Source organism: Lagopus muta, chromosome 5 (genome assembly GCF_023343835.1).
Source record: "Lagopus muta isolate bLagMut1 chromosome 5, bLagMut1 primary, whole genome shotgun sequence".
Lineage (NCBI taxonomy): Eukaryota > Metazoa > Chordata > Aves > Galliformes > Phasianidae > Lagopus > Lagopus muta.
This window is the reverse complement of record NC_064437.1, coordinates 63,090,723-63,110,597: the sequence shown is the minus strand read 5'-3', so window position 1 is coordinate 63,110,597 and position 19,875 is coordinate 63,090,723. Positions and strand designations below refer to the sequence as shown.

At 40.3% G+C, this 19,875-nt stretch overlaps 1 protein-coding gene across 3 annotated transcripts in view; it reads left to right on the top strand.

Annotated features, from left to right (window-relative positions):
* The window catches only part of ADAM12 (ADAM metallopeptidase domain 12), a 169,272-nt gene that overhangs the window by 92,848 nt on the left and 56,549 nt on the right, over window positions 1-19,875 (top strand). For all 3 annotated transcript variants that reach the window (XM_048945733.1, XM_048945732.1, XM_048945734.1), the window contains exons 4-6: window positions 1,373-1,451; window positions 5,287-5,363; window positions 15,489-15,666. In XM_048945733.1, the coding sequence (XP_048801690.1) occupies window positions 1,373-1,451; window positions 5,287-5,363; window positions 15,489-15,666 (334 nt within the window). The remainder of the gene's footprint in view (window positions 1-1,372; window positions 1,452-5,286; window positions 5,364-15,488; window positions 15,667-19,875) is intronic.

Sequence of the window (19,875 nt, the reverse complement as noted above, 5' to 3'; positions counted from 1 at the left end):
TAATGCAGATAAGTCATTAGAACAATGAAAATTAAATATTCATGTTTTAGTTGTAATGTTTATACATAGTACAAGAAATATGCAGCAACACTCTGCGTGAGTTCACAAAAAATAGATGAATGTGTGCAATGTTAACCAGGTTTCAACTTTAAAGGGGTCTTATTTGTTCAAATAACCATTGCGAAGGAGAAATGTATTTGGAATGGAACAGAACTTTTTGGACTACTTTTCAGACTTTTTTTCAGACTACTGAAAGTCTCTTGAGTCCTTTACAGGTGGTGGTGGCATTTAGAGTCATAGAACCATTTGAGTTGGAAGGGACCTTTAAAGGCCATCTGGTCCAACACCCTGCAGCGAACAGGGACACCTACAGCTCCATCAGGTGCTCACAGCCCCATCCATCTCTGACTTTGAGTTCCTCTCAGGACACTTAGTTTTGGTTTCTTCTATATTGTGCTTTTGCATTTCAATAGGATGTTTGTCAAAACTGGAGTGTCATAGCCTAAGGCCTCTCCTGAGAGTCAACATGCATACATATTCTTCTTTCTGGCCTTGTTAAAAATGCTCTTTAGGTAAAGAGTTGAAAAACAGATCAATAGCAGGACTGTTGCAGAGGCTGCTTTCCCTGTTCCACGTGTTTCTTACAAAAAAGATCTTTCCATAGTTGTGGCATGCATGCTCTTTTCTGGGTGTTTCTGAAAAACAGTCACTGCAAGTCAATATTCTTGATAGCATTGTCAAAGGCAGAGGGGAAGCACGGAGTGAATGAGAACAAAATGTCTCATCACAGACGTGGTCTTTCATCATCTGCTGAGACATTATTTCAAGTTGTTAGATTTCTGTTCATGAATATCCTTTTCAGATGATGACAATAAATCCAGCGCTCTGACTTCTGTAGTGTTCTTCCCTGAGTGTCAGTGGAAGCTTGTTTCATTTACTGAGAGCTAACCAAGTCTTTGGGTTGTGGTAGTGAATGATTACTTTATGTAGTATAGTAATGTAGGAAAACATTTTCTTTTTCCAAAACCTACCACTTCTTAACAATACTCCCATCTCTAGATTACAGATTTAAAGTGAAATATGGTAAAAATCATACGAATGATGCAATACCGAGATGAGCTGCACGCAGACCTCATTTGGAAGAGAAGGCAGTTTGGAAACCTGTATGCTTTCCACAATTAACAAAGGAAGTGCTCGTGCACTACAGCTTTCAGTACAGAGCTACATTTTCTCCTATTGCACGCACACCCTGGTAGTCACTGCATCATTAATGTTCACCTTTGATTGCTTTCTCCAATGGAACCACTAAAGGACAGAGTCAAGGTGACGTGGCCTTAATGTGACCGGTGTGCTCTGTTGTCTTTTTTCCCAGGGGCCTGTTAGCCAGCAGCTTCACAGAAACACATTATTTGAAGGATGGTACTGATGTGGTTCTCGCACGCAATTACACGGTAAGGCTGCGCTGCGTGGCTGGATGATGCTTCATCGTTAAAGCTCAAAGTGCTCTCTGCTGGGATCTGAGCCGCGGGATGAAACAGCAACACGAGTGATCTTTTCTTCTTGTTGCCTTCAGTACCTTTTTGACTGCTGTGATCCTGCGCATGAATTTTCAGAGTGTGACTTTAAAGGGAAACTGTGGGGTTTTAACCATGTGATTTTTTTTTTTTTTTTTAACAAATTTTATTTTTATTTCCCCCCCCCCCCCCCCCCGTAAGATTTACTCAGCTGCTTGGAAATATGGCCATTAAGACTTTGAAATAAGGCAGCCATTGCTGTGGTGTTAAGGAGGAAAGGCCTTGGGTTCTGGCAGTGAGGATGTGCTGTATGATTGCTGTCATGCAGAAGCTGCCACCAATGGGCTCAAAGGCCTGGGTGGGTTTCTGCACTGGAATCCAAAGCTGGGTTTGGGGGTAGGGGGGTGAGTTGGGTTTGTTTTTGAATCCAGATCATGCAGCTGTTGTGGATATACTTATATCTCTGTGTGTGTATGGCTAATCTGCTCCTGGTTAAAGTCAGCACAAAATGCTTTTTATCATGAATAATTTAAACTGCTTTTTTTAATAAATACAAGGCGCTTTAAGCCAGTGAAGTTTTTGTCCTCTAAGCAATATCAACGCCTTGATTAGAAGCAATGCAGCAAGTGATTTTAATTACAAAGTTTATCTTTTATCTGCCTGAGTAATCCCAGCTCCTGTAAAGTATTTGTTATGTGACGTTATTTATTGACATTGCTGGAAGAAGCATTGTGCTTTCTGTTCCCATCCATAATGGGCTTTGCTGGTGTCAGTGAAAGGCATTATTTCTGTGCATTACATTTTACTTCTGAAGAAGCATCTTCGTTACCGCCCAGACCTCCCAAGTAAAGCAATCACTGTGAAAGCTTTCCTGTTTGCTGGATGCTCGTATCTGCTTCCAGATCTGCTCAGCAGTAAAGTCATTTGTTTTAGGAAGAGAAAAGCTGCACAGATTTTCTAAGGAAGTAAAAAGCACACAGCACATGATCAGAGTAGCAAACGTTAACATGAGCATGAGTGTAGCTAATGATAGCTAGGCTTTCTCTTCCAAAAAAACAAACAACAACAGCAACAAAAAAAGTGGCCTAAAAACCTTCTGTTTTGGAAAGGGCAGTAAGTAATGAATAACACTGGTGTTTCTTTTTGCTGCCTAAAGGATGTTTTGTTTTGTTTTATTTCAAGAGGAATAGAGAATTAATTTTCCACTCAGTACTGCAATATGATTTTAAAAAGATAAGCCTCAGATTTTATTGTTGTGGGCAGATACAGTATATACATATGCATACATATATATATATATCAGAATAGGCTGCCCAAGGAGGCTGTGGATGCCCCATCCCTGGAGGCATTCAAGGCCAGGCTGGATGTGGTTCTGGGCAGCCTGGGCTGCTGGTTGGTGACTCTGCACATAGCAGGGGGTTGGGACTGGATGAGCATTATGGTCCTTTTCAATCAAGGCCGTTCTATGATTCTATGATAGTCTGTAGTTGAAACCAAATACAATTTCCTAATGAAAGTTGCTTAGTCAGATTGTGCTGGAAGGTTGAACCAAGACAGCCTGGGGATTTCCCTGGCACATGTGCTGGAGCCCAGCTTGTTCTGCTGCATAGCACTTGGGGAAAAAAATGGCAGCTGTCAAAAACTAGTTGCTATGAAATGATGTCAAGCAAGGATAGAATACTGATTCAAGTGTGACAAATCAGCTGTGGTTAATATTTGTTTTTAGAGAGTCATCCGTTTCATATACTAGGGTACAGGAATAAAGGATTTTTGGCAGGAGTGGAGAAAAAAAACAACCTCTTGCAGTTTGGTGGAGTTACTGAACTAGAAATCAATTTTCTACCAGTCCAATTGCAGGACATGCTCTGGTAAGTTTACGTTTTCAGTATGGAACTGAAAGGAACTTTGAGTGTAGCATGTGGGTCTTGGAGAAGCTGTGAAATGGGCCACAACAAGAAGCTCAAATTTAATAAAATAGCAGGTTGTGTGCAGAGAGGGGAAAAATCAGGAATTTTGTCGTAATTCACTCTTTGATAAAGACAACTAGCTGCACTGCAGCTGTAGTCTGCATGGGTCGAGATATCAGCTCAGCCTTCAGATTTTGCTGAGTGCTTTGCTTGACAGCAGTGGCTGGTTTCCTAAGAGCTCTGCCTTAGGCTTGGTTTAAGTGACACAAGTAAAGTGACTTTGTGTTTGTTTTCACACGTCAGGGATACTGCACGAGTCAGTATTTGTTCAGAGGGCTCCTATTTCCTCGCTCTTATCAGCTAGATGAGTCTAATATTGAAATAGTGATATAGCTTACTTATGCTGAAAGCCTTGGTGTCCACAGCAATTGTTACTGAAGCAATCATGCCCCAAAAATTCAGTCTATGACTTCCTGCCTTTTATTGTGGCTTTATCTTTGCTAACAAGCTACCAGCTCTTTATGAGTACCAATGATTAAAAAAAAATACTGGAGAGTAAAATACCATTACCCTGCTACTGTCATTTTGATCACTGATAAAAGCTATCCTGGCTTTCTAATTACAAGCCTCATGATGTTGTGCTGTTCTGTTGCTTGTGTTGGAAACACAAACGCTCTAAACAAATATTTTTCAAGGTATATCCTTATTTGCAGAAAAATTTTGTCTGAATCATTCCCTCTTGCCCAATGTTTTTTATGACAGTGCTTTCTATAACCAAATCAAGACATTCTTTAGAAATCTATGTGAAGCTCTGTAAGTAAAAGCCATGCCCCAATGCTGAAAAGGTTAATTGATGCAGCCAGATAGATGTGGATGAACGAAGCAATAAAAGGCACAGTGAGATGACTGTCAGGTTGGAGCATGAGTGATAACTTTCCTTTGCACTAATAAGGAAGAAACCTTTTACAACGGTATTTTCGGTTTCCAAGTAGCATTCAAGGGAGCCATGAGAAGAGAAACGCTGGACGTGACACAATTGTTGCTTTCCAGTCAGTCACATAATTGGCAGTGTAATATAACCTTTAGTCAACAATAAAATTAACCTTGATTCCAGACAGATACGTCTATGCTGAGAAAGTATCTCTGCTGTGGGTGCTTTTTGCAAGCAGTGAATTATTAAGGAAATACAATAACCTAGCTGCAAAATGAAATTGGATTTTTGCCTCTCAAAATAGAAGACCTCTTAGTCGTGGTTGCTCTTAATAATGTGCAGCCAGTCGGTTGGGTAATTCAATAAAAGGTTTCCTTTCCAAATGGTTTCCCTTCCCCTACGCTTACTTTTTCATTTTTTTGTTCCCAAACTGTGTTTGGGATTGTCTTTTTTATACCTGCCTTTGAACAAAAGTATCTCCTGTGGTCATACATGGACATAGAAGATCTTGAAGACAAACATGTGGGTTTAAAGCAAGTGGGAAAGTATGTCAGTAACTTTGTAAGGTATTCTGTACTATAGCTTTATATTAAATATCAGAAGAAAAGATTATCACAGACATGCAAATTTAAACTCTGCTGGTCTTCTTTAAAAACAAAAATAACCCCAATCCTCTATCATCTAAGTACAGTCAGGGTTTCAACTGAGGATCACCTTGGAGTGTTAAGTCAACGCTGTGAATATTTAGTGGAGAAGGTGCTGTCAGTGGGCTTCTGAATGCTGTAGTCTGCAACTGAAAATAGCTTTCATTTGTATGAAATAGAACAGAATAGAACTAGAAATAGAATAGAATGAAATGACAAAGGAGGTGGGAAACCCTGAGAAAACATGACTTTTAAGAATGCTAAATTACTTTCTCTTTTCTTGCAATCAGGGTCACTGCTATTACCATGGAAATGTACGAGGCTACCCCAGTTCGTCAGTCAGTCTGAGTACCTGCTCTGGACTCAGGTGAGCCAATGTTTCAGTAACATTTCAGCTCTTTAATAAGTCATCTTCATACTCACTAAGTTCTGATTTACCAATACCTGCTTTTCAAATGGTTCCACGATTTCTGTAAACTCATTTACCTTGTTGCTCCGAAGAAAAATGGAATAGAAAATGCAGTGCTGGGGATGTTCATGCAATGCATGGAGGGTCTTGCAGCAGTGAAGTACTTTGCATGTTCTGTGACTGGCAGTGCCTCAGGGCCCTCCAGTCCTGCTGGTGAGAGCTATTTCACCAGCAGTGCAGGACTGCTTTGCAACTGGTGCATTGGGCAGCAGTTCAGTTGCTAGGAGAGTTTGCTCTGTAGAAGTGGCTGTGGAACTTAATAAACAGTGATGATGGCAGGTATGATGCTCACTGTTCAGATTGTAGCTACTCGTTAACAAAAAAGTAGCAGATTGGTCTTGCTGAAAAGAAAATCTCTTCTGATTTGGAGAAAGGAACAAGCTGACAACATTTTAAATACGCAATGGACACAGTTCAGGAAACAATTATCTTCCTTACTTGGACAATCAGAGGCTGGTATTTACTCACAGAGCTGTTCCAAATCACTGTAATTAACTGTAAATTGGCTCTAGTGTTCTCCCTGGAAAACCTAGTTTTCCTGTCAGGTTTCCAGCTGTCTCAACCTTTTTCTGGGTTTGTTTAATTTATCTACAAACAGCAGGAGTAGCTGGAGTCTTTCTTTTTCCCTTTGCATTTTGTGCAGTAGTAGTATTAGCACAGCTATTATACTGGAGCTCTGGAATGGAGAGGATCAGAGCAGTTTGCCACCAGGACAGCTCTCCCTGTTGTTCTCTGCAGTGTGTTGGGTTCCCGTGGCTCATTTCCACATAGAGAGGGATTTTTCAGGGTGCTTCAGTATGTATCTGGCATCTTCCACAGGTTTGCTTTAACGAACCCTTTGCGTGAACCATGGTAGCTGATGTTCAGCAGTTGTTCTCATGGTCTGCAAAAATACAGTGCATGTTCTCAGCGTGTGAAGCACTGCATCACTAAATGGATTGGGTTGCTGCAAGATCCACAGGGAACATGTGCGTTCTGCAGGAAAGGGTCTGCGCTGTTGTCTTGTTCTAGAGCTGTCTAGGAAAAAAAGAAATCCTGTTCAGGACAAAGGATTTCCCCATACTAAATGCATTTTATTTCTTTTCTAACTTGCTCATCCTCCTCTTAAAAATGTCGAGCATGCTGAGTCCTTTCCCAGTTTTAGGTAGTCAGAAATGGCAAGATGCTAGCAGTGACATTTTTCTCTCATCTGGCACTACTGCAGATTAACCCTCAAAGTGCAAGTCTTTATTAGGCTCGATTTCCCCATGGGAAATGGGCAGCAGCTTCTTTTTCAGGCAGAAATTTTGCTCTAGCAGAACTGTGGCCATATCTTGCCATCTATGCCCGTGTAACTGCTGCATTCACTGCTGAGGTTGTTCAAGACAGCGTCCATGAGTGATGACAGCATGTGATACGGGTGCCTGTGGAGTTATTCCACAGAACTCATTTGGCAGCCCGTAGCCAACAGTAATAACTTCTAGTCATCATCTATGCTTGATTTGAGCCAGGGGCATCTCGTTGTATGGCTTCATAATGCACTGCCAGCTTCTTGAAACATCCGGGCCCTCATTAAAACTGGTTGGGAAAAAGAGCTCAAATGGTTGTGCTGAGGCTCCAGAAGCACCGAGCATCTTTCAGAACCAGGCCTGCAGGTTATAATACACCTCCCTCACCACACCATTACAGTAGCGCTGTGTCCCTCGAGAACGTGAGTGGATAGTTTTACTGCATGTGATCCAGTGTGAAATAACATCAGGGGAAATACAAGAGTTGAGAACTGCTCCGTCGCTCCAGCCACATGAGGACCATCCCTGGGGCAGCCCTTCCACCGGCAGCAGCGTTGGCAGGAAATGCTGCTCTCCTAAGAGAGGCTGTTTCTGGCTTTGTGACAGCTCCTGGCTGAATTGGACGTATCTCTCTGTCTCGTTCTCTCCATCTGTGAAATTCATTTAATGATTCTTACCTACCTCACACGGCTGTGGTCAGAGTGCCTGAAACACATCTAGTGAAAGGAAGCGTGAGCTGTTGGCTCGCCAACATCTCCAAGCACCCAAATCCCTCCACACCCACTGGACAGACACTTTGGGCAGTGTTCCGGGCATGGAGGGGTGGGAGCAGTGTCTTTTCCCTCTAAGTTCATTAAAAGACGTGAAGCTAATCATAAAGGACAGATTTCAGATAGATTATAGCATGAAACCAGAGTGCTTTGTGGTAGAGAAGCAAAACAGGATCAATGTTACCAAGGCAGAAATAGGGGATAGAACAAAACCCTTCGTTACCACTTTTATAAAGCTGTAGTGCACCTACTGCTTGAATTTTCATGCAGTTCTTGTTCCTACCTCCTTTACCCCCATTTCAGAAAAGGAAGCATTATATCCAGAAGATATATAGAGAGGAGCAAAAATGATGATCAAAGGTGTGGAACAGCTTTTATTCAAAAAATAGAACAGGATTTGTCAGTTTTGAAAGGAGGTGATGGGGAAAAGGGGAAAAGAAGTTAGACTGAATGTCATGCTGGAGTGGGGACAATTACTGAATATTCTCTGAAACCTTAAAATTAGAAGTCATCAAACGAAATTTTAGAGTAAAGGAAAGCACTTTTTTTTGTTGTTTTGTTTTAATTCACCACATCCTGAAGCTTTGAAACTCATGATCACAGGTGGCATCAAGTGGCAAAAGTGTCAGTAGATTCAAAGCATGATAAGGCAACACAGGGAGAGGAGCAGAGGGAGCCTCTCAGGGCCTGTCAAACCCTGAGACGTCCCATACAGTTACACTGTCGAGCTGGGACAACAGTCAAGTTCTTATGCTCTTCTATCTTACCCCTAAGCATCTGCTGTTGGCCAGAGCCTGGGTCAGAGTGCTGGTCTGGAGGAACCTTGCTCTTGATCAAATATGACCACTAAGTGCTAATGGGGTATGGTTGCACATCCAAGAAGGATTGTTAGCTTACAAATATGCTGTGATTAATCTGCCAGTCGTCAGATACAGAAAGAATGAAGTGTGAAATCTGCAGGCTGAGACACGTTTGACTAGTTTGCATTTTTCAGGGAGGTAGAGGAGAGTAATATAAAGATAACTGAGAGGCAGACAGAGTTCTTATATTCACAGACACTTCTATACTGCAGCTATATTGCATCCTCTCAGACGTAACATTTGAGTGGCTCATTTTACATAAGATTACCATGGCGTAAATAGTTGAATTGACACCAACAGCAGCATGAAATGCAGGTTAGAGGAGAGTATGGCTGTGCTGCAATCTGTGTCCTGCTGGGTCCTCCAGAGGAGGAAGAGCTTAGTGCTGGAAAGGAGATGTGTGTGCTGAATGGGAACAATGGGCAATCAGGATTTCCAGTGCTTCTGTCTAGATGAGAAAGCCAATTAGATTGTCAGAGCTTCTGGGCAGGAGAACATCTGACCAAACACAGTCGTTTTCTTCCTCTCCTGTGGAAATACCCTTCTGTTTATCTAGCTCAGAGGCTCTTCAAGGTTTTAGCAAATAATTTTGGCCTGCAGCCACCACACAACTCTTCTCTGATAAAACTGCATACACTCAAGTGATTTCTTCTTATTTTTTTTCCCCTGTTACTTTCTCTGCAAGTGCAGGATCTGGTATATACATAAAAATGCAGCCTGAAGATGAGCACAGCCTCTATGGTCTGTGCTGAAGTGCAGGAGCTAGCAGGGAGACATGCAGGACCAGGAGCATCTGCTGTGACCTCCACGATGGGAGGCTTTCACAAATGCCTTAGTACTTTAGGGATGCAAATCTCATGGGAAGCCTTTTTGTTCTAAAAAAAACAAGATGCTCTTGAAAATCCTGAGGATCTCCCTAATTGCCAGGTAATAAGCTCATTTGTGTGTATGAAGTATTCAGTCATTGTCCATAACTGGAAGATACTGTGCCCAGTGATAGCGGTGGGAGCAGGGTTGCAGTAGGCAGTAATTCCTTATGGGGTTACACGGTTATGTGGCACGAGGCTGACAGTACTACAGCCATTTGTTTGTCAGATGAGCTGGCCAAACTCACTGCATCCCAGACACAGTTAGCTGAAGGGGACAGTTGTGTGCCTGTTGTCCCTGGATACACTTTAATGTCCCTAGGCATCACTGGCACAACCATAAGAGATGATCCCTACCAATAGGCTGAGCCAAATCCTTCTCCCTCCCGTCATGTCTAAAAGCATTTATTAAAAATGAAATGTAATACATTTTGTGACTTGAAGAAATGTTTTACAAACCTTAATGTGATGTGCAACTTTCAATCAAGCTTTCTTTTTTTTGCTATACTATTTACTACACGATACTGTTCAGTGTGTTCATTAAATAGGCACTAATGCCAACTTCTTTACTCCTTCACCTTTCTCTGCTTTCACTGGTCAGCCTGGTCGTGTTCCCCGCTAAGCACACAAGTGACACTTCTGACAACGCAGTTACTGTTTCTCGCCACCCAAATGTTGGACATGGAATTGCATTTTCACTCTTGATTCAAGGATCTCCTTGCTTAAATTCCAGGCATCAGAAGTTGTAGACCAATATACATTCACTCTGGCATGTCTGTCTTGTGAGGAGGAAGCATTAAGCGCATGCTACAGTATTCTCTGGGTATGACTACATTTTTGACACTGTGCTCTAGAATGTATTTTCAGGTTAATGAAAGGCACTGGCTGGAATAAAACATGTATTTGACTAACAACGTGCCTGAGCAGGGGAACCTCTGCTACTGCTGCAGTATGTAAAGCAGTAATTCTGCTGCTATGACCTCCCTTTGAGATGCTGGCCTTTGTTGATGTGGGTCAGGCCTGCTATTTTAATGGAATTCTGATGTGCGGTATAACAGTATTACTGGAGTCTCGTATGATGCCCTTCCTCAGCACATCATTACTGTGTGCAGTTACTAAAATTTACCCTGTTTGCAGCTGGGTTGCTGCACAGAAAGAGGTGAATTGCCTGGCCAAGGCTGCCTGCAGAGCACTGGTGGATAAGGAAGTATCTGTCTTCTGTCTCTGGAGTCCAGCTCCCATGCTCTGTATTTCCCAGTCTTCTAAAGCTAGAAAAATGGCCAAGCCTTTTGAATTATATTTAAAGACTACTTAACCTATTAGAAAAGCAGTCCACTTCATTCAGTTATCCCAATTGTGTTCATCTGCAACTAATTACAGCAGAGTAAAAGTGAAAGCTTTTATTCACTACTGCATTTTTTTTTCCCTTTTCTTTGTTTGCCTGCTTATGTGCCTGGGAACTCATTAGATGAAGTCCTGGGAATGCAGGATTTACAGGAAAAACAAACAAACATGCCCTGTCCCTTCACAGATCACTTTCTGGTATCACACACGTTGAGGAATGCAGCAGTTCCTCACTGCCACACTTCATCTCGGGCATCGGCACAATATTCAGGGACCAGAAGGCTCGGCTTCTGTTATCTGTGTGGCTAAAACTCATTGAACTCTGTGGCACAGCAATGGGATCTGACCCTTTACTTTTGAAGCTGCAGTATTAATTATGAAGTAAAGGACCTGTAGGTTTTTGAATGGCACACGAGTCCTGCATAGTCTTTCACTGTGGACAGAGGCAGACTCAATGTCAGTATGTGGTGTGGAGCACGACAGCCCTCCAGTCTAATTAATTTCTTACAGGCTGAAAGCATCTACATTCCAGTGGTAATAGGGCTTTTTATTATTATTGTTTAGCAATGAGTATAACTCTGAGCTTCATTAAAACCAAATGTTTAATTGCATTCATGGATATCAGATTTATTGATTTACTTAACGTTCTCCTAACACTGCAGCAGAATAATCTATCACGGTTTCATGTAGTGCTGTCCTAGCCAAGTTTTACTTCAGCATCACAATTTCTCAGACAAGTATGCATTGATGGTTTATGTTGGCTGGGACTTTGCTTCTGCTGACAAGTTGGAAAAGAAAAATCCCATTTATATTTTGAGATTTCCTAAAGCCTGTTGATTTATGAAATACGACTGGCCTTGCGTTAGGTTTTGTTTTGTTGGGGTTTTTTTTTCCTGCTTTTTTAAGAGGGGGGAAAAAAATATCCTATTTGCTTTTATTGCTGATTTAAGTAGAGGATTTATTCCATCAAATTACATTTCCCTAAATGAGATATTCTTTGCAAGGTAAGCAGCACTTAATAACAAATTAGTTATTGAATTAGTTACTAATGTTTTAATTTCTTTTGCCTTGAGACAGAGTGAGAGCTCTCATCATAACCCATCCCCATCTGTCCATTTGTCATATAATGGCATGTATGAGGCAGATACCAATTGAGTTCACAATTTGAGCTGATTTGCAGCGGTGAGGATGTGGCTGGATTGTTGCTGAGCCCCAGACATGAGCAGGACTCAAACCCTGCTCAGAGGCAGAGTGAAATATCAGCTTGGGCTCAAGATTGCACTGAAGCTGCTTCCAGTTGGCTTGAAGCCCATGAACTGATGTCTGGACATGCTGCATGATGTAGATTTTATTTTTCCCCCTCTCTGCTACTGATGGTGGAAAGCCTGATTGTTTTAGATGGGAGCTGAATTGACTCAGCTTTCCTGCTCAACTGTTTTTGTAGGTCTTTCTGAGTTTTCAGTATCACTATCATGCAAGATTGAAGCAAACGCATGTACCAGGGGTTAGATAACTAGAAGCCAAAAAAATTATATTTTATATTGCATTTTTCCCCAGTATTTATAAGTCTGGAAATTCTGGTAATCTTTTGTTGAGGTAGCGGTAGAAATCTCACAGATTTCTGTAGGAGTTGGTCTTTTGTCTGCTCATAGCTGCTTCTCAAGCATACATGGAGTTGCTGGAATGCCTTTGGGGGTTCCTCATGTTGTTTTTGACTGGTATTTTCTAGTTCAATATACTGCATTTTTGTTTCTTTGAAAAGCATTGTGTTATTTAACGTTAACGTCTCCCGAGAAGAAGTTCTCTCACCTTGGTCATTAGGGAGCATGGGCTGACTGAGGAGCATAGTAGAACCACCGAAACAGAGGCTTCTTTCAAACAGAAAAATATAAGGGAAAAAGTAATTACAGATTAATTCAACTGACATCACATTCTCAGTAGTGAAAGACTCGTTTTAGGTATCATTTATCAGGTCTTGCCACACTAAAAGAGAAAGAAACCAACTTTTTTTGACTAGTTACAGTTGTAAGTGCTGTGCTTGGCAATAATCAAGGGGGAAAATGTGACTATAGGAAAAGAAAATTAGCAAAAAAAAAAAAAAAAGCTGGCCAAGAGAATTCATATTTGATATTTGTTATCGTATTACAGATGGTCACAAGCTGGGTGCAGGTGTCCTGCAGGCAGTACTCAAAAGAAAAACATGCATTAAATTAAAGCTATTCCTTCCTTTATGCCAAAACTGCGGATTTCTTTTTTTTTTTTACCATCGGATTGCTTCATATGCAAAGGGTGGCAGCGTTCTTAAAGGAATGGGAGTTTTGATGAGTAGTTGAATAGGCTGTCCTTGCACTTATTTGCTCAATTGAAAACAAAATTAATCACTTGGGTGTCTGTTCACCTGTCTGTATGCCCTCCAGTGAGAGAAAACAGGGGGTTATGAGTCACTTTAGACAGTACCTGGGTTTACAAAGGATGTGTTGGAAACCCAGCAATCACTGAGGGGGAGAAAATAAAGGGGTGAGTAAGCTTTATCCAGAAAAAGGATGCTATTAAGTCTCTCCATCTTCAGTGTAAATAATTAAAGAAAATTAAATTACATGTCTTTAGATATAGATACAGATATATATTTTTTTTAAGTTAAGGTTCTAGAGGAATGAAGTTTAACATTAAAAATAAAACCTTCATGGTTTCACGCTGTTTGGGAGTTGTTAATAAAGGGAGATGGTCAGGCTGTCCCATTTCAAACAGTGACTAATGGACTTCTGCCTCCACTGCTGGTTCCAGAAGCCTCCAGAATGGAATAATTTATTGCACAAGGGAAAAACAACAACCCTTACTTGATTATGCTGATTACAGAGTTGCTGATTATGGGAGTAAAGAGAATATGCTGTCCTAGTTTCCTAAATTCTTCAAGGAATATGGCAGATCCTAAAATAATTTCTTAGAACTGCAGATTGTAAGGATACTGAATCACAGTGCAACCTGCTTGGAGGTCCCCATATGTCATTCATCCTATCGTGTATCCTAGCTATTGCTACAAGGGTTGCTGTAATAAATCAGTCCTGCTTTTCCAGTTCTCATCCATCACGCACAGCGTGCTTGTGTGATGGTAAATCATGCATCTTACCTGATTTGCCAAGGGTACTGAGGAAGCTGCAGATGGATTACCAGAGCCTGACTCTGGGTCAAATCAGTACACCACTCTCCTTTTGTTGGGGGTGTTACTGTGAATAGTTTTGCACAGCCTTTTTAATATCATGGATTACCAGTCTTGTTTTACCTTGGGCATCTAGATATTACTCTTCACATGAAATGGTTATTTGTTAGCTTGGGTGAACCAACAATAAGGGTGTTTGGTAACAAATGGACTGCCTGCTTGAAACCAAAGTTTCAGGTAATTGATTGGGACTTTCTTCATTGTATCTTTGTAAGGTTAGAATAGCTAGGACAGCTTTTTCCAAATAATTTCACTTTTTATTTTTGTATCAGCCTTTACGATGCTTCTGGCTCCTTCCACCACGTTTTTCCTTTTTTAAACCTTCTGTAGAGCTGTATAGAGACGTGGACTGGTCTTAAAATACTTGTAGACCTCACCTTTGTTGTAGTACAGACAGGAGAGCAGACACCTATAGAGGAAAAAGAGAAACCAATATAACATAGCCAGCTTTGATCTAAAAATAATAGTGGTTTAATAGCATATAGAGAAAGTGTAGAGCAATGTAGAGGAGGAATTGGGGAAGAACACTTTAGCCAATCAAAATTTTCAGAGGGATTTTGGGTAGATTGTAATATTCCTGCTGAAACTTTGCCAGTGTTAAGGGATTTATGCATTCATAATTTAAAGATATGGAAACAGCATGTTCAATGTAGTGTCTAAATGATGAGTACTTGCTATACCACATAAGCAAATGTTTATCAATATTTAACAAAAAAAAAAAAAAGGTAAAAACAAGTAAACACAAGTAAAAACAAAAAAAAAAGAAAAAGAAAAAAAAGAATTTTAAAGGATGCCTTTCTTTGATCAAATAATTGCTCAAGGAAACTCAATATTCAGTTTGATGCAGGAACTAAGACCATCTTGAGTTGACAATACGTGCTCAGGATACGAGTTAGACAATTCTAAGTCAGACTTTGAATACTAAATGCTTTCCTCTTGCAGTCACAACTCAAGTAGAGATGACTGTAAACCTAATCTATGCCTTCTTGTGGTATTATGCCATCCTGATGTCCTCTTTGCACATTGCTGCTGACAGTAATGTGATAGGAGTGCATTTCTCAGTAGAAGACCTTTGGGTTCCTCAGACAACAGATGGTATTGTGGTAAAAAATTAAATTTTGGAGGCATTATTTTAAACAGGAATCCTTTAGTTAATATTTCTGAACTTCATTTTACTGCCCCACGGTGCAGTGTTTAATAACCCATTTTCATACTCAAATGCCTCTTTCACCTGGCAGCTTTGATGCTTGCATCAGCGTTTGGTTTAAAAGGTATCTACAGATCATAATAAGTTCTTTTGCTCTCTACCTTTCCTAATAAAAACATTTCGCCACGCTTTTGTTCATTCCTGTTTGCAACAGGTCCTCAGAAGTATCACATCATTACTCTAGTCAGCAATGGCAATGCATCACTGGGAGAATGGAAAACACATAAAACACAAATGTAATTTTGTTCTACAGCACGACACTTCAGAAAAGGGAAATTTTCTTTGAGCCATAGCTATTTGTAAGGTGTAGTGTGCTGTAATGACAAATGTACAGCTTTGATGTTTCCTGCTCCACCCAACCATGGTATTGTAAATCAGCATTTTGCTTTTTCATATTCCTCTGTTATTAAAGCTTGTTGTAACCTTGTTGAAGACAAACATAGGTTTGTTCTTGAAAGCAGCGCATCTTACTCTGCTGTCTTCCATAACAGGGGAATTATTGTGTTTGCAAACAAAAGCTACATCGTGGAGCCATTAGAAGGTGCTACAAGTGAACACAAGATCTACCGAGCAGAGAACTTGGAAATAATTCCAGGGTCCTGTGGCCACCAGCTGGACATCTCTGCCACGAGGGCCGCCGACACGTCGCACCGCTCTCCAGCCGGCAGGGTAGGTGCATGCTGTGCTTTTGTGTTTCTGGTTTGTTAAGTACCTTCCTGGTAGCATCTCCGTAACACTGTCTGCCATAACTCTCTTTTCCAGACTCATTTCCTATATCCCTACTGAGCAGACTACTAAACCACACAGTCAGCTTCTGTTGATGGCACGTGCTTAAGAACATGCCTAAAGCTGAGCACATGCTTACAAGATTTGCTTAAGCTTAGTTACTTTTTCTCGCTCCCTTATTGCTTTTTCTCATTCTTTTTGGTAATGAGATAGCACAGGAAAAGTTTCATACTACCATGGTAATATATTTTAGTTCATGTATGATTATAGCAACAATTTAGGACCCCATAAGAACACTGAGCAATGTCTGGAAAAGTTCTTGGCCAGCCGAGGTGGAAAAGAACACGAGAGCTGTGATGCTTTGAGAATAGTGTTTTAAAACCTAAATGAACCTATACGTTCTTACAGGAAAGTATCCTGTGCAGACAAAACAAATTCTCACAGTATTATCTTACAGATGTGTTATAGTAATTGTTTTTATGTAAGGAGTGCACTTAACGTGAAATGCATCTCGCTAATGGAAACAGTAGAAAATGAGCTGAAAACCATGAAGAAATACTGTAACAAATTAATGTGCATACTGGATATGGATTGTGGAAAACACTGTTTTAGGTGTCCAGAAATCATACAGTGATACAATTCTGACCTCATATTTCATTAAATGTCACATTCTGTGTTTCATAGTTACGGGTGCTACTAAGCCCATGTATCAAGTTAATTGTGAAGGAGAGCAACCTAAATGGCATTACCAGATTTTAGTTATGTAGTGGAATTAAATTATTTTGTATTTTAGGAATATCAAGCATTATCTGTCCAAATTTCCTTTTGTTAAAAAAATATATATATTATATAAAGCCCTATATGTAGGTATATATAGGGTTAGCTGTTACAGATGCAACTTTATGGGCTAAGCATTTTTCTGAAAAGGTGTGAAGACTGGAGGTTGAAAGTGTTGACAGTAATTTATGTAAGCTTTCTTTATGATTTCTGCTTAAATAGTCCATATTAATGCTCGTTAATATCATTAATATATCTGTGATATGAGCCCTTTCTGGGAAACACAAGGTAGCAGAACAAAGCCATGGCCTTCCAGCCTGCCTTTCTGTAAGTGCAGCTCTACTAAAATGGGCTTCCTTACAGTGACGTTTCAAAAATAGGTTCCTCCATTAAGCTAAAGTGTTTCACACCCTAAAAACTGCATTTTCAAATTATTTCATGTGTGTGGAAATGTACTTTTTTGAATCTTTAAGGTTTCCCCAAAACGTTTGGGACATGCAAGTGAAGTTTGGAGAGGCAATCTGTAACGCCAGGCAACTGAAATGAAAAGCATACACATAACTATATGATACATTCAAAACAATTTCACCATTACCCTCGTGGTTCTCACATTCTGTTGATGGCTTCAACTATGTGTTATAATTCACCTTACATATCTGAAAGATATTGTTGCAATGGTTCACTGGGCATAAATATGAAACCTGTCACCAGCCACATCACAGAGTTGGGTAAAATGCTTGTAATGAGTATGCTGGATACGCTTTTAATGTATGAATTCTGGAAGTTGTCAAATGTAATATGTGGACTGAATTTTCACATTTCGGTGTTGTCATCAACTAAGCAGACTGTCAGGATACACTGAATAATGATGAATTGCAAATTATTGAGACACAAGGCTGCTCCACATTATGCTGGGTCACAGAAGTAAGCACAGTGCCGAGTTTAGGGCATAATGAAAATTTCAGGTTTCTTGGCAGGCTTGAGGTAGTTTTTAGTTTATTTCACTGACCTTTCACCCATCTGCATACACTAAATGCTTGTTGAGCAGACCTGAAATGTTAGATCAATGTAGCACAAATTTAGACCAGCCTTTGGGTTATATATACGTACGAATAAATGATGGAGAAAACAATAGATTCAGCTTCCCAGGTCCAAATGTGAGGTTTGCTAGATCAAGTCATCTGACTTGATACAGCAGGTGTGGGCAGACACATTTTGCTCTGTTAGGGTTGTGTATATATAAATTCAGAGTCATTTTATAATGCAGGGGGCCCTCAAACTGCAGCAGGGAGTGTGCCAACCAGATAAGCTCCATTGGTATGGGATCCTACAGAAAGCAATTCCTGCATGTAATATAGTTGCTATATTATGGCTTTTCTCTTTAGCCACACAACAATTTCAGTGGTCCTGGTAGATCAAAGATCAGCTGATCCAGGGAATTAGATCACAGAGAGAGAGTGAGGCTGCAACACTGCACTGTGAATCCAAGCTAAGCCAGTTCCCAGGCAGGGAAGCACTGAAAATATATGGTGTTATAGGACAGCAGTTTTGCAGTAAGATCAGGTATTGAAGAAGCAGGGAAGCAGGACAGTAATCAGCTGAAAAAGGTGTCTTATCTCCCCTCGTGTATTTCTGTCATGGCTGTATTATTGACTCTTCATTTTAATTCTGAGTGATTAAATCAGGCAATGGATTGTGTGTTGATGCAGTTGGCTGCAGAAAGCAGATTGAAAGAAGCAATAATTAGGTACATCTTATAAATAAATATCATATCCAAGGAATACACATAGCCTTTGGGCAAATTGCAGGGATGGATTCGTTATGCAAATCAGTCACCAGAGGCTAATATGATTACAGCCTGCTAGCCAACTTCTCTCAGGCTAACTCTCTCCTGTCCAAATAATTTTGCTTTTGGTGAAAAACGAATAGCTTATTGACTAGGGTTAGCAGAGCCCTTATATCTTCACACCTGGGAGACATCTCAGTTTTCACTAGAAGACCAGAGGCATCTTAGGGGTAAGTCTTTAATCAAGACTGCATAATAAATTTTGAGTTGATATTAGATTTTCAGTGTCTGAGGGACTAGCTCTGTCACAAACAAAACCCACACAGTCATTTGCCTTCCATAACACCTCGCTCATGTCTATGATGTGTAGTGTAGCTCTGTCTGATGTGTAGTGGAGAGGTGAATCAAGCTCTACTGAGATCCTTCACACCCCATTTACTGCTGGTACAGAAGCTGCAAAGGGGATGTGCTGGCTCTTGGGTGTCCTGCTACTTGATGACCTGCATGGCAGAGGAAGCACCAGGTCCGTGCACACATCATGCCTGCATTGTGGTGCTGGTTGTGTCCAGTAGAACAAAAGAAGATGGTAGAGAACCCAGTACCAAGAGAAGTTACAGGAATATCTACATGTGCTCATTTGCTAGGCCTGCAGTAAGTCTAACCACACGAAGTGCAGCTGATTCTTAGTTTATTAATGATAGCTTCTAGTGCTTTCTCAGAAACAGTCTAAATGGAAATTAATGTTTTCCAGTTATTGTAGTTAGAAGGCTGCGTAGCTCTATTAAACATGAGTGTTTCAACATTAGAATGCTGGAATTAGTGAGAGTTACATCTTTTATTTTCCTCTAGGTATTCCAAATCAATCTGCAGATAGCAAGGAGAAACATTTTGAGCACATCAGGAAAACTTTGTAAAATTTGGCGGAATGGTGACATCCAGTATTGACAGAGTTTTAAAAGGGGTTGCACAGTTTGCCTTAGAGACCATTTGCTTTGAGAAGTTCTGTTTTGCTTTAGGTTAAAGAGCATCATGGTTGTTAGTAGGTCATGCAACTGCTGAAGTTGCTTAAACTCTGGCACAAAGATTGGGCGTGCTGCTGGAACCTCTGTTTCCTAACTGTCTTATTTCAGTGACATGGGAGAAATAATGCAACAGATGCTCAGCTGGCATAAATCACAGGACTTTTATGGGCTTCAGAATGTCTCTTAAATTAGGGTAGCAGAGGAGTTCTGTGATTAGTAATATTACAATATTTTATCTTCTTGAAGTAAGCATTGTACTTCAAACCTGCATTTAGAACTGCTGGTAACTTGACTAGCTCTTTTATGTGAATATACAGATACAAAATTAAAAGTAAGCCAGCCTTTTTTTTTTTTTCTTTTTTTTTTTTTAAGCATTACAGTCTTCTACTCTGGACACTGACAATTCATTTAGGTAGATTCTTTTTTCTGCAGTTTTGGTCTTGTTTTTTTTTTTAATTATTATTATTATTATTATTTTTTCTATGTAATTGCTCAGTTGACCACTTGATCTCTCATTTGCTTGACTCAGTATTCCTTCGTTGCTCATTTTTCATAGTAATGTTTGTG